General features: G+C 40.9%; 2 protein-coding genes across 2 annotated transcripts; both read right to left on the bottom strand.

The window, feature by feature from the left end:
- Nucleotides 1–1,282: 1,282 nt before the first annotated feature.
- Nucleotides 1,283–7,582, bottom strand: LOC103701009 (probable NADH dehydrogenase [ubiquinone] 1 alpha subcomplex subunit 5, mitochondrial). The gene is made up of 2 exons (XM_008782934.3): nt 6,834–7,582; nt 1,283–1,946 (listed from the first exon to the last, which is right to left on the bottom strand). Exons 1-2 carry the CDS (start codon nt 7,159–7,161, stop codon nt 1,762–1,764), a joined length of 513 nt encoding a protein of 170 aa, XP_008781156.1. The 5' UTR covers nt 7,162–7,582; the 3' UTR covers nt 1,283–1,761.
- Nucleotides 7,583–10,088: 2,506 nt separating this feature from the next.
- Nucleotides 10,089–14,080, bottom strand: LOC103701008 (GPN-loop GTPase QQT2). Its single transcript, XM_008782933.3, has 8 exons — nt 13,920–14,080; nt 13,640–13,741; nt 13,424–13,550; nt 13,112–13,338; nt 12,730–13,020; nt 11,045–11,250; nt 10,682–10,957; nt 10,089–10,419 (listed from the first exon to the last, which is right to left on the bottom strand). Exons 2-7 carry the CDS (start codon nt 13,709–13,711, stop codon nt 10,684–10,686), a joined length of 1,197 nt encoding a protein of 398 aa, XP_008781155.1. The 5' UTR covers nt 13,712–13,741; nt 13,920–14,080; the 3' UTR covers nt 10,089–10,419; nt 10,682–10,683.
- Between the last annotated feature and the right edge of the window lie 770 nt (nt 14,081–14,850).

Genomic DNA, 14,850 nt, shown 5'->3' with positions numbered 1-14,850 from the left:
AATTTTAATTGCATTTCTTGCAAAGGTCGAAATACACATCAATCCTGTCATCGCAAGACATCAACATGGAGACGCATTTATTTGCAAATCCTTATATGATTTGATGCAGTCGCAGAACCTAAAGTCTTGCTTATGGAATTCTCCTGGCGAGTTATCATCCAATAGATGCATCATCTTGTCAAGAGGAATTTAGAGAACTGCAGTGAGAGACTAAATGCTGCGAATAGGCAGATGATCAGGTTCTCGAGGGAAGAGGCAACTATCGTAAAGAACAAAGGATGTTATCGAAATGTTTTAGATCATACAATACTGAATAATTAGGAGAAAGATTCCTTCTAAAAAAATGTTTAAAGTAAGTATACGAATCCTTTTAGGATTCCATGAGCCAAAGTTTCCTTATTAAGAAAATAATCTTTCTCCCACCCGTCAGCTTCTTCCCCACCATCTAAACAGGCAAATGTTCTTGTCTGCTGCTACATCTAAGCATATGATACTCCTGAAGAACACCTCAATACATTGCAAAGACTTGCATCCCTCTTAAACCCAAAATCTTAAACCATGGGTGAGGTATGGTTCCCAAATCTAAAGCATTCTCTCGTTACCTAGTCAGACAAGCAAATTTAGTCTGAAAATTTTTTGTTGAAAAAAAAAAAATCATGTCTTTTGCTAAGGCAAATGATTTGCTAAATATGTGAAAATCCTTTTGCATGCAATACATCCGAAAGAGAGGAGAAAGAAGAGAATCATCAAGGTCCAGAATTGGAATTGGAAGGTTGTTAATCCTGTGATCTAGTAATTACATCAACCTGTGCATATGCCTGAGATGGCCCCATGGGCGATATGTGTCATAGCCGACAGCCAACAGTGCTCTAAACTACTTCAAGATAAGAGATTGAGCTGATTTCTTATCTCAACGCCAGCACAAGTAGATGCTGAGAATAAATTATACATATTATGCATACCATTTGGAAAGCTAGAAGGTTATAGACCGCACTAAGATATAATGACCAAGCCCTGAGATTCACCTTTGATTCAGACATCAGCCAGTTCTCCGAAGTTGGCCTAGCAGCAGGGAATGTATTTCAGACGAGTCCCAACCACCAGGTCACACTGCAAGCCTTCACAAAATCCTGCAGATTAACAAGGGGACAGAATGATAGAGCATGAACAATGAATAAGTCGATGAATTGGAAATGAATCTTGATTCATCCATTCATGATTCCCTTGATGTCGACAGAGAGGATGCTGATACTGCAAGTCTCAAATGCCTTAGCAAGAATCAAAGAGGAAAGATTTTTCATGGCTTTTTTTTTATTAGATATTATTGCCAACATTTGGCACGAATACAAACACCAAATACAAGCTTGGTTATGCCGCCTATTTGGCTTGAACTCAACACCAGAACAAGATTTAGCATCGAAGAAACATGAACCATAAAAAAGAGGAGCTGGAATTTGCCATCTGACCGGCACTCGACACCATCCAAACAAAAATTTTGTTTCACAGAATAGGCAAAATCATAACTATCACCTCGACCAAAGTCATAAAGAATTTTCAACCCAAGACCATAGAAATGTCAGGAATGACGGTACCCGTGAGTTAAAAACGCATTAACAACAGGTATTTTCCTACCATTATTTCACTCATAAGAGGAAGCCAGGTTATTTATGACTAACATAATATGAAGACCAGAGTAGCGACCAAGAGGCATGACAAATGCTCCCCATATGAACAGTTTTGAAACCAAGCAAAGCCATAATTTTAAGCCTTTGATTGAGTGGAAGGTTCATCCTTAGGAGCAGGTTTCGAAGTAAGTGCCTCTAACGTCTTGTAGAACTCTTCTGGGAGTGGAGCAGGTCGGTGTTGAGGAACATGTTTCGGAATTGGAGTATCGTCTTCAATGACTTCACATTCAAAATCATCTGGAACACCCCAGGGATCCCATTCTGCATTCAGCATAACAAAATTTAAGCTGCAGCATACAAGTCTTATTACATTAGCAATGAAATAAACATGACTTCTTCCTTTCTGAACAACTTGTTTACCAATTATCACATGCACTAATCCACAGTAACTTGGGAAAAGTCACTTGCAGCTATATCCTAGAAGGCAAGCCGTCAAACTTTAAGGGTGAGACCTCTGGTTGTAGACGCTCAAAGCGATGCTAGTAATACAGTGGAAGCCATATAAGAACTGTAATACTTTAACAGTACCTATCTGCTGCCAGTCCTTGGTAGTGCACAATAACAACTGTCCTTGCTTTTTAATAGGCTGGGCCTGTGCTGAGAAACTAAAATGTTTTCTATAGACCTATCTCAAGAACTGGCTCCATATACCATAATATGCCTGCTGCCAGCCTGCTTAACAGTTGCACTGTTGCAGTCCGGGGCAAGAGTCATGGAAATAGGATTGCACAAACAAAAAGCTTTGGACTCACAGTCCCATTGCATATAAAATTCAGGCCAATAATCGGAACCAGAAAACCACAAGAAATCATTTCTCATGTTCTGTATAACTAAGTAAATGAATTCCCAAAAACAAGGGTGGTCCAATGCATAAGGCCCCTACCACTGCGAGGTCTATAGAGGGTCAGATGCATCCTCATAAATCATCCAATGTGGGTTCAAGTTCTATGACTCCTTCCCCAGGCTCTTAAGATTGAGCTCCTTATCTGGGTAGCTATCTCTCTGATTCTTATTCGCAGACTTGCAGTACATCTCAAAGCAGCGAACCCACCATCAGTTAATGTATCACCGCAAACAATATGACAGGTGACCCTGGCTCTTTTATTTTGGAGAAGGGAGGGAGGGGGGCGGGGCGGTACGGGAATCAAGCATACCAGGGTTCATTGCAATCCAAAACAGAGAACAGGCTTTTGGAATCAAGCATTCACATACTCTTCGAAGGCTGACATTTGAGCAATTCTTCCATCAACTGTCTCAAAAGAGCACTAGAAGCAGCTTACTGTTTTCAGGCACCCTTCAACATTTAGTCAGATTTGGGTCTGAGAAATTTAATTGGAATAATACCAAAAGAAAACAGGAGCCAAATACTAGCATAATCTGATTACTGCTTCTGGGAATCAAACACGCACATCCTCTTCTGAGGCTGACATTTGAGCAACACTTACTTTTAATTCTCTCAAAACAGCAATAAAAGCACCTTACTATTTTCAGGCACTCTCAAACAATTGGGTTAAATTTGGACCCGAGAAATTAGTCCGAAAGCTAAGCATAACTGGTTCAATAACTTCAAACATGCCAAAACTTAAGCAAATTATATGCCAAATAATCTACTAGACACGCCCAACATGAGCTATCCAAAATGATGGAAACAATTACTTGCCAAACTAAAGCTTGTCTACATTCATAAGAAATATCATGTATATACTTTAAATGACGATGAATATATAAACTAAGATTATTAATCAATTAGAATGTATCACAGAGAAGAAAAAAAAAATTCTTGTATGAAGTTCTGTCACAGATGGTAATATATTGTTAGAGAATTTATCTGTCCAACCATAGTGCAGTGATTAACACCCATAACCAGGATGTTGAGGCATAGTGGAAAGAAAATATTGAGTTCAAGTATTTGCTCCTCTATTTCATAAGAGTATCAAATGGTATTGCCGCAAATTTCATTGGTTATAACTAGTAGCAAACCAAGAGGTCTATGTGTTAATACATAAAACAACCCTCCATATATATCACAAATCCTCACACATGGTACATACTAATGCAACCCTTTCACGGAACTTTGGGCATCTCATTCCTCCAAGATCATCGCTCTGCAGACTTAGACAATATCTCCAAACTTCAAAACATGGGCTCAAAACAAACCCAAGCCAAGCTCTGGAAAGTAGTAGGGACTAGCAAATAGTGTGTCTGATCACACAAGTGAAAGGTCACAGCAATTCTACACATACACACACAGATGGAAGAGGAAAAATGTCTAGCCCATCAACGGATCTGGACAACAATGACAGCTACAAGTGTTCCCATTTTCAGGCCAAGCAGCTGAACTTGCAATACTTACTCATTTTAGAAATGTCTAGAACAAGAAGAATGGGATCCCTGATCTTATCTTCAGAATCGTGGTAATTCTCTTTATTTCAGGCACTCTAGCAAAAAACATGTGGTATGATACTCTTCTCTTTTGAGATATTCGGTCTCTTTAACCTATCAAGTTTTTCAAAAAGATTGATAAAATTTAATCATGGACAACCAAATAAAATCTAGGACCTCTTCCAGAACCCATCAAGTACAAGGGCCTAGAGCAAAACAATGCATCACATTCTCATTGATCTGCCAGCATAGTTAACATCCTTGGAAAGGTCCAGAACATAACACTATTGTTTTCCTTAGCCAAAATACTTCCATGTCTATTTCCACATGAAGACCTAAACACCAAAAGACCAAATCATTCTGCATGTCCCCGTCAAAAGTACAACATATTACTATCAACAAGGAATATTCTTGGACAGATATTGACAGCCTACCTAATTTCTTTTTCTTCGTTCAGTTTGCTCCTGCAATTCTAAGCAATTTTAGCAAACTCAGCAGATATGCTTCCTGCTAAGCCTCAGTAAGAATAGGACTGCTAATAATCACTTCATCTTTCAACTTCACATAACCAGAATAAAGGAATATTTGTCTAAAGGCATGCAGCAAGCTAGACAGAAGAAAGATAGACAAATCTAACTGCACTACGACATTCTGAAAGAGCAACACCTTAGCAGAAAAGTCCATTGTAGTCGGAATATCACTTTTTATATTCTCAGTATGTTTAACTCATCTTCTACTTGTTTCAAACTTGATGCTTTTCACTCTTACCAAACACCACCTTAACATTAACATCTTCAACATCGCCCACCTTTTTATCGCCTAACAATCCAATGGATACAACAAAGTGAATCCTACTATAGCCCTACACAGTTGCCCCTTAAGTAGCATACATACAACAATCACATTGCACCACGAAATCAACGCTTAATAATGTGTATCGAATACCACAAAATATCATATAGGCACTGATGCTAATTGCAATATGAATATTTATTCTCGTAATGATTTTTTCTTAACACTTTGCTTAAAAATGTAGCCTTTGACAAGAATGAATGGTTAAGATGTGTCACTAAGCTTAAATCAAAAATATCAAATATGGTAGTTCATTACAAGGCCCTCCATAATTCCAATTTTAGAATGTAAAATACACATACATTCAACAGTTCCCTTCCTGGTTCCAATTTAACATCAGAAAGTGTGGATATAATAACAAAGAAGAGTACAAGTAAAAATACTAGTTGAATATCTATGATTACTTCGTTGAACTAGAATTGTTATAATATATTGCCTCAGTGATGTTTAAAGATTATCAAGAATGACCTAGAATAATGAAAAGTTACCTGAACTTTGGCGCCCTAAGATAGTTGACCTTAAAGAGGCTGTTCTTCTCTAAATCTTAGCTAAAGACTACAATATGCAAGTCAAGTTTTGGTTTTTCTTGCTCCACAAAAAGATAAGATTCAAAGCTGTGTATGACTAGTTATATTGACCACTTGAGGAATCACAGAACCAACAATTCTCTCATAGTCATCTGACAATTAAACACAATCTCCACTCCTCTTAGTGCTAAAAAGATAATCATTATTTGCTCAAAATCTTAAGAAAACCAAACTTCTTACACTTAATGTGGTAAACAAGGTCACTATCTTTTTTCCCACATGCTTTATTACAGTGGTACTGTACACAGAAATGGTTGTAAGGTCGGAGCTTCAACCCATGTGCAGTAGTCACTACTTGGTGTTGCTTGATAATCTCCACCTTCTTTGTGAACATTATGGCACTACAGGCGGCCATCATCATCATGCCATGGTTGAAGATATCCAAACTTTAATGTCTCGATAGCATTTCCATTACATTATGTTTACTCATGTCAGTCATACAAGTACTGAATGCAAATGAGAAATGTGCCACCTTCCGCTCATCTTACTGAAATACAATTCATCTCAAGCACTTCACACATTAATGGATCCTGGGCTTTATCAGTCAAAAAAGGACATTTTAAATTTCTGTAACATTCTCATTTCCCAGGAACAAAAAAGAAAACCCGTTCATAATATAAAAATTCGGAAATCCTTCACTACCGATAAAGCCTATAATCGAGTAAAGTTCATTCATTGCCTCAGAGTTACCATCCAAAAGACAGTAATTTCTAACTTTCACCACTTCAAAGGGGGCCCAAAAACTCATTGATGCTACAAAGTTTCAGAAAATATGAAGGCCAGACAGAACCTAACAAATACAAGGGAAAAAAAAAGACAAGTCAAAATAAAATAATCTTCCTTTTTCTTCGAACTCTCCCAAATAAAAGTGCTTCCTTCCATTCTCAAATGAGAATACAAGGAATTCCATTTTCATACAATCTCTTAACAGAATTCCATGTGATGATCAATGATTTTTTTTTTTTCAAAGCTATACACGATCGAATGCACTTCACTCATTTCCACGACTCTAAACAATCAAATCCCTAATCCGCACAGCAACACCACTAGAAAAAAAATCGATATTTATGCTATAAAATACGTTCCTTCCAGAGAAAAACCTAACCAAGGGAAAGAAAGAAATCGACTTTCCAGATCAAATACTACTGCAAGATGGGTTTATTTTTTTTTTTGCATAATAAATGCAAAAATGAAAAATCTTTGATCAGATTATTAGAGGGATAGGGATGCATTCCGAGATGACGAATTCGGGTCTCAAAGAACAAAAAAATGCAAGCAATAGAAGGAGAGATTAATCTAATAAAAGTAGAAAGGAAGGGGTGGGGACCGATCATCTTGTCGATGAGCTTGAGCTCGTCCTGGGCCTCCTCGATGAGCTCCTCGACCTGGCCGCAGCCGATGCGCTTCTCGATCACCTCCCAGTCCTCCTCCTCGAGGCAGACCTCGAGGCGGTGCCGGGTGAAGCTCTCGACGGCCTTGCGGTAGCCCTCGTTCTCCGGCACGGCCTGGATCTCCTTCAGGGTCCGCCTGTACAGCGAGATCAGCACCTCCCGGGCGTTCGGCACCACCTCCAGCCCCACGATCCCCGTCGTCTCCTTCACCTTCGCCAACAATACCGCCCCCATCCCCCCCGTCAAGATCCGCCGCAGGAACATCGCACCGCACTCGAAAGAAGCTCTTTCTCGGACCCCTACCACTTCTCGCTCGCTCGCTCGCTCTCTCGGCAGGGGGAAGAGAAGAGGGCAGACTGGGGTTCAGGGATTAAGCGGCCGGAGAAAGCCACGTCGGCCGCGATTCGATCCCGATCCAACGGCCGACGATGGTAAGGCTCAGCTCCAGGGGATTCTGTTGAGATGAACTAGGATTCGCTGTTTGGCTCAAGACATGACTGACTGGATCTCATCGATCAGATATATCATTGCTTCTTTTTTTATGTTCACATAGATTTAGGCCGAATTCGATCGCACACTCCGCCCGAAAAAAAAGCCAGACTTTCCCTCAGCATGCTCTAAAACCTCTAACCAGCTTTTAGGACAGTCCTGGTTTGCATACCAGCCTCTATGGGTTCTCATAAATTTTTTTCCTCAAACAAATCCTCTCAAAAGCACGCTACGCGGGGGGCAAGCCCGGAGGGCTGGGCCCGAGGAGGGCAGAGATGCTTCTTTCTATGGCGTGAGATAGTGACATACTTGCCATTAGTGTCGAGTCACACCCGATGGCTGATAAGCGACGGACGTAGCATCGATGTAGCTGGAGACCCATGGGTCGACGGCCTCCCGCTACGGCTTTGGCCGACTATGGTTAGTGTCGAGGCTGGGGAGGGTCTACAGGTTTGTGATCTCATGACCCCCGGGGTGGCTGGCTGGGATGAGATTCAGTTGGCCCGTTTGTTCGGGCAGCATTTGGCGGAGCGGGTCCGCTCACTACCGTTACCACGAAGTGGCGGACTAAATGTACGTGTGTGGGGTTTCTCGACCAGATCCAGGGTCAGGATGGGCGATCTCTCCCATATCCTTCGGCAGGATTACGAGCATGGCCCGAATTTTGCCTGGATTTGGCGATTGGGGCTCCACCCGAGGGTTGCGTTGTTCCTCTGGAAGGTGGCCTGGGACCGTCTCCCTACGAGAGCTATACTCGCAGGTCGAGGTGTGAGGATCTCATTCGTGTGTGGGGCTTGTGGTGTGGCCGAGACAGTGGACCATGCCCTGTTTCGGTGCACATGGGCTAGGGGCACTTGGCAGCTGGCAGGGGTCCCATCGGTGGTATGGCGATGTAGGGACCTGTTCTTACAGGCCATGCGTCAGGGATCGGAGTCCCTGGTGCTTCGTCAGGAGGTTGTCCGAGCTACCTGCATTGCCTACCAGATCTGGTTGGCCAGGAATGCTCGCACCTTCAGCGAACGACGTATGTCGCCACGATTTGTTGTCGAGAGTGCCCGCGTTCAGGCGGTAGAGTTGTGTTACACTATCCCTGTTGGAGGGACCTTGATAGCTCGGAACACCTGGGGTTCCCACTCTGCTTCGGCAGTCTCTCGTACGGTGTTTTTCACCTGGGAGCCCCCACCCCCGAGTTTCCTCAAGGTCAACTTTGATGGGTCTGTTTTGGATGGTGGTATGCGGGGAGGCGCGGGTTTTGTTATCCGGGACCCGTGTGCCAGGGTTGTGGCTGCCGGTGGCAGTCAGTTATTTGACACTTCAGTTCCGAGTGCGGAGCTGACAGCAGCCTGGGCAGGCCTTCGCCATGCCCGGTGTGTCTTACGGGCTAGGTCCATTATCCTGAAGGGTGACTCAGCCACCGTTGTCAGTTGGATCCAGGGGGGTCCAAGGCGTGGCGGTTGTGACCATCCCTTGCTCCGTGACATTTGGGTTATGGCGAGGGATGGATGGCCCTTTCAGGCCAAGCATATTTACCGTGAAGGTAATGGTGCTGCGGATTGGGTAGCTGCGTATGTAGCTTGTCACTTCGGAGGCACCTTATGGATTGGCGATGGGGAGTTGCCCTTGGCACTCCGAGGTATTCTATTTTTTGACTTTATTGGGTGTATCCGGTCCCGTCAGATCCACCCGCATTAACAAAAAAAAAAAAAAGAAGCACGCTACGCCGGTCCAAAAAGCGCAATCAGAATGGTCAGCTACGGGTGGAGACTCTTAAGTAATGAACGCTATGTGGGATAATGTAAGAGATGAGGTAGAGTCCCAAGTGCTCCGAACTATCAAAGATTCTCTAGAAGAATATGAGTAGATGATCACAGTAGCTTAAACTTGAGTCCTCTCTAAGATGAACCTTGGCAGTTGATTGCTCTTCCTAAAATTCAGCCATTTTTGGCCAGCTATATATGATAGGTAATATAAGCAGCCATAGAAAATAGTATTTTTCAAGAGTCCTAAGTATATGAAGACAAATACGAAACATCTTAAAAGAACACCATAGCTCCCACCACGTCGTGAAGGCTTCACTCTATCACTTTGATAGAATCTAGCTTTACTCAGCCAACTCCTAAAATTCTCTTTCAAATAGAGTAAGAGAGCAACCGACTTGAGATAACAAAAGCACAATTTTGCAGATATAAACAGCTCACGATAAAGAATGGGGGCTCTCGAAGAAGTTTGTGCTTCTTTCACAGTGAGAGGGGTAACAAAGAGTAGTTGAGGAGGAATGACTTGACTTTCGATTTATCTAGTCCGACTGATCCAAATAGCCGTACCTTTTGATCAATGATCTCATCATGGTCTTACAGCAAGTCAGAGTTTCAAGCAGGGAGTACTTTGTTCAACCATCCGGGAGCACAGAATCGTCAATGAACAATACTGGTTCTCACAAAACTTCAGCATATGCGATGCAGATGGCTGATGAAATTATTTGATAAAACAGAGATGTATTTGATGAACGAGTAAATGACAATGGATTACTTTGATAAGTATTCCACCCAATAAGATTTTCTACACTGATGAAATCCAAAGGACAAGATTTGCCATAGTGGCCCTGCACCTGTTGGGCCATAGTATTGCTTCTGAAAGATCTAGCGTGCAGAAGAGTGGTTTAATTATCTTGTGCCAACCACATGAAAAAGTACAGACAGATATTACGACAAAATAAAGAACCTCCTTGGATAATGAGCGTTAGAAAAATACTTGCATTGTTTCAAAACTAAACGCATAGACCAAATAGTGCTTTCTGCCATTAACAAAAAGCAAAACTCAATCACATTCTTAATCAACAAAATCTGCTGATTAACATCCCATAGAAGGTATATAACATCCAAAACTAATAGCACTTTTGAGATGTTTACAGAGCCTACAGGACAACCATCCATAATCAAAATTCTGGTCATTAATCTTTTGCCAGCTGATCTCAAGATCCTGTTCTCTGGTCATATGCTCCATAAGATGCTGCTGGATGGGTCGACACCAACACTGCAAACAAAAATGCCCATCAGCAAGGTTAACAGACAAATCCACAGTTCATAATAAATCATCTTCATTGCAGCTGAAGCCTGCATGTTATGAAAGCATGCACAAAGCAGGCGCAACAAAAAAAGAGCAAAACTCCTCATGCGTAGCAGTCAGAATCTGCCTCTGCCTTTAAGTGAACAGGTTGTCAGAAAAATTAGGAGAAATGAGCTCTTGTATAGAGGAGGAACATTTCAAAAATCAGAATTTTTGACTGTTGGGATACCCTTAGAATGCAAAGTGGGCAACTTCCTCATCTTCACCCTCATCTTCTTCCTCATCCTCCTCTGAAAACCTAACATAGTCATCTTCTTCCTCTTCTTCTTCCTCATTGTCATCTTCCATCATCCTGCTAGCAGATTCCTTGTCCTTTAAACCAGTGCTTAGCACCACAGTTTGTCCTTTGGTTTTTTCCATGTCTATCCGTAATTTCTCCATGTTTTCCCTCCTGCGTTCTGCCTCCAGCCTTTCCTTCTCAGCCCGTCTCTTGTCAAGATCAGCTCTGCACAAGTAGAATAGAGAATGAATTTGCATCCTGAATTTAGATAAAACTAAAATAATGCAGCAAAACCAGCAAGAGGGTTGATACTTGTAGTTCTCCATATATTCTTTAGCACTTGCTTCTATCGCATTAAAGAAGGCTTCCATTCCAAAACCTGAAATGGCTGAAACTCCAACCGAGCGCAGATTTTTATAAAACTCATCAAGTACCAGAGAAAGGCTTCTTGTTAAAGTTGATGTATATGATGTATCAGTGTCTACCGCTGTCTGAAATGCCTCAAAATCTTCCATCCACTGTTTCAAAGACAATAAGCAGTATTTATTCATTGTGTGAAGAAAAGCAACGCAAAACTCATTAATTGCATGGATAACAAAAGACAAAAATTGCATAGTAACTACTGTATAGTGGCTTTGTTAGAATATTTTCTGACTTCTACCAGTCTTATTACTTTTTACCTGCAGTATGAACATGTGGATGTCCAGAAAATGGTCGAATATTCCTTATTGTTATGAAGGCGGCACTTGTAGCACATGAAGATAGCTAAAGAGCCACAAGCCTTCAAATCATATAGTTTTTACCCTACTCTCTTGAAAGCTGAAACCCTATTAGTCTATACTCGAGGAAAAACATACAGTTTTTCCTTAACACTGATTGTACTTTTGCATGGAAAAAACTTGAAGTTCAATCACATAAACATGGCCTCCAGGAAAGATATTGCATCTTTATACGAACAATGCAGCACTATACCTTATCTCTAAGATTTCTCCAACAGAAACTCCATCAAGAATATCAATGCAAAGTCAAATTACTGGAAATTTCTCCAGTTATTCAAAAATAATCATTTTATAACTCATTATTCAAGTTATTCATGAATTATATAATTATTCATCACACACAAGCTACTCAATCAGTTATGATCTACTCATGAAGTATGAAAATGTTTCTTAAATCCATGTCCCATAATGAAACCAAAATAGTTCTCATACAGGGTGGTCATTTTTCTTAAGCTATTCCATCATATCAAACTCAACTTCAAAGAATGGCTTGCACTTTTAATACCATAGGCCACAGGAAGAAGACAGTAGGTCCCGAGTGTACTCTGGTTCCTTCGAATGTTCCCTTAATGAATAAGAGTTACATCTACTCACCTATTTCTTTACCTGCATCTTCCACATGACTTTTCAAAACTTTGGGAAGAATTCCAAAGACTTAGGTTGGATTTCAAATTAGCACCTTCTATAATAATTCACACCTTTTGAAATAAGTCAAATATACCCATCAACTGTGAAATTAATTTGGTACTAATGCAAACACCAGTTTCCACCAAGACCTGCTCTTATGTGGGGATCTGTTCTTTAACCAGATAGCCACATCTTTCAGCACTACTTGTGGCAACAATTTTAAAACACCACCTCCCTTTATTTACCACACCTACGAGCCTTGAGATCTCACCAAAACTTCCTAGTCCTATAAAATTTTTGGCATCTATGACATTCGTTGCACAATGCAAAGTTATATAAGAAGATCAAATGACTCAAGAAATGGTGTTATTAATTTTAATACATACAACCTAGCAGCACAACAAGACTGTATATAGGGCAATTAGTCATTGGTGATTTGTAATAAACAAATGACTAGCTTATACATTTATGGAATTATAATTGTTGACAAAAAGAATAAAAAGCAAGCACATCAGAAGCAGCATATGTACTGTATTAATAGGGTAAAAAAAAAGTCATGGAAGAAGAAATAGTTTAATATTCTTCTAATACCTCCAATGCAAACTCATGCTTGGTCACATCAACCTTGTTAAATACCAACACTAAGGGCAACCTTGTCTTGTAAAGTATGCTGCACGCATAAAGCATGTTACTCATGAATGTCACCGGGTTTGCCGACCGAGGTGTGTCAACAACATAAGCAATGATTGTTGGAAATGTGGAAGCGAAAGCTTCAGTAATTATTGCTCCTGAAGCTGACCAAGTGAATATCTCAATCTGACCAGGTGTATCCACCAGAACATAATCAAGTTGATCCGCCCGCTTCTCAATGACAGATATAACCTAAAACCAGACAGCATCAGCAACAACCCAGAACAAAATATGAAGGCTGAAGAAATTAAAGAGTGGAAATCTTATCAGATGCTAAATCCACCTCATCAAACTTTGTGGAGAAAAGATTTAACGATGTAAGAATTCCACCATTGGGACCAAGATTGTACTCCTTCATCACTTCCTTGTAGCGAACAGTGTCTCTTATATCGATGTTGGCACCAAAAGGAAGCGTCATAACAGCTGGGTCAAGGTTCAGAACATATCCACGGATATTGGAGGATTGTGTGTGACAAACCAACCGGTGAAGAAATGTGGTTTTACCACTCCCTGCAAGAAACAAACCCCAATTGGAGAATTAGGTTGGAAAGAACTCAAAAGCTAACAATTTTTTTTCCCGAGAAGCATTACATGCCTGCCATCCCAACAACAATGATGATAACTGGCTTTCTTCTGAAGTTCCCATTTGAGGACGATTCAGATATGTGCAATTTCTCTATCGACTCGGAAAGCTCTTCCTTTTCTTTACCCTTTGAATTCGACTAACAAATACAAGATGATGAACAATAAGAAGGGCTACGAAGAAAACTTTATCCTCGAAAAAAATCAAGAAAATTGAATAAAAGCATACCCCACTCTCGCTAGGTTCCTCCAAATCCATTTGCACCGCCTTGCTTGAGCTCGAGCCCGAATCGATGTCCATTACAAGTGTTGGAATACCGCTCCAAGATTGCTAAACAAAGGGAAAATAAAAATAGATGCAATCTAACATAAAAAATCGCAAATAAACGGGAGAGAAATAAAAGAAATCACAAAACTTTTGAGAAAACCCTAAATTTCCCTTTGCACCCTCTTACTAGAATCGGAAATCAGGATGAGAAGGCCTAGGGTTTTGAGGAAGAGATGAATACCGAAGAATTAGAGGGAGGATCGATGGCAACACCAGGTAGAGTTTCCGACTCCAGAGTCTTCCTTCGTCTGTTGCTCGGGCTGGAAAAGAAAAGAGGTCGCACGTCCGCTTGAAAGCATCGCCACTTCAGCTTCAGGCAGAGGAGTGTCGCTGCTGCCACTGAGCCTGCGCATATATCCGCATGAATTCCTTTATACGGACTATACGATTCCCGCATAGAGACTTTACGAGCAGTCCGCACGGGAGACCTGTCTTGCCATTTCAACCCCAGCAAGTTCTCTGCCAGCTAACGTGCATGGGTCCGCAAAGAACTTTTATACGGATTATTTTCTGCATAGAAATATCCCTTGTACATCCGCACGAGTTGTTAAACCGTGTGCAAATAAACATCCGCATAGACATTTATATGCGGACATCTCCATCTGCAAGAATATTATATAAGCTTTATGACCTAATATAAGTTATATGCGGATATATCTCCCAAAGAAATTTATTTGTCTTTATGTATGTTTCCAATTGACAGATTTAGCAAAGCATGTTTTTTTTTATTTTCTTGGTACGGCATCTCACACCAATCATATATGAGTATAGCCAAAAAAAAATCAAAAAAAAATAAGTTGGCTAAATGAGTAGGTAACATCCGTCTAGTTCATCCAAAAAAAACTTTCAGAGTGATGCACTACGTAAGAGATTACCTAGTCAGCAACTGTGTTAGCCTTCTAATAAATAGCGGAGCATGGTTCGGGCTGGAATTATGGTTGTATAAGGCGAGTCCATGATCAAAGAAAAATGTATGGGAACTAAAGTGCATTTTGGTGCAACCCAAAGTTGTCTATGTTGGATTCATCGCATCCACCAACATCATCAAGGTTAGGGCCGCACGAAGATCAAGGCAATTATTGAGTGGACGAACGCTGCAATTATATATGAAA

This window comes from Phoenix dactylifera, chromosome 3 (assembly GCF_009389715.1).
Source record: "Phoenix dactylifera cultivar Barhee BC4 chromosome 3, palm_55x_up_171113_PBpolish2nd_filt_p, whole genome shotgun sequence".
Classification (NCBI taxonomy): Eukaryota; Viridiplantae; Streptophyta; class Magnoliopsida; order Arecales; family Arecaceae; genus Phoenix; species Phoenix dactylifera.
The sequence above is the reverse complement of the archived record's forward strand: the minus strand, read 5'-3'. Positions and strand labels throughout refer to the sequence as shown.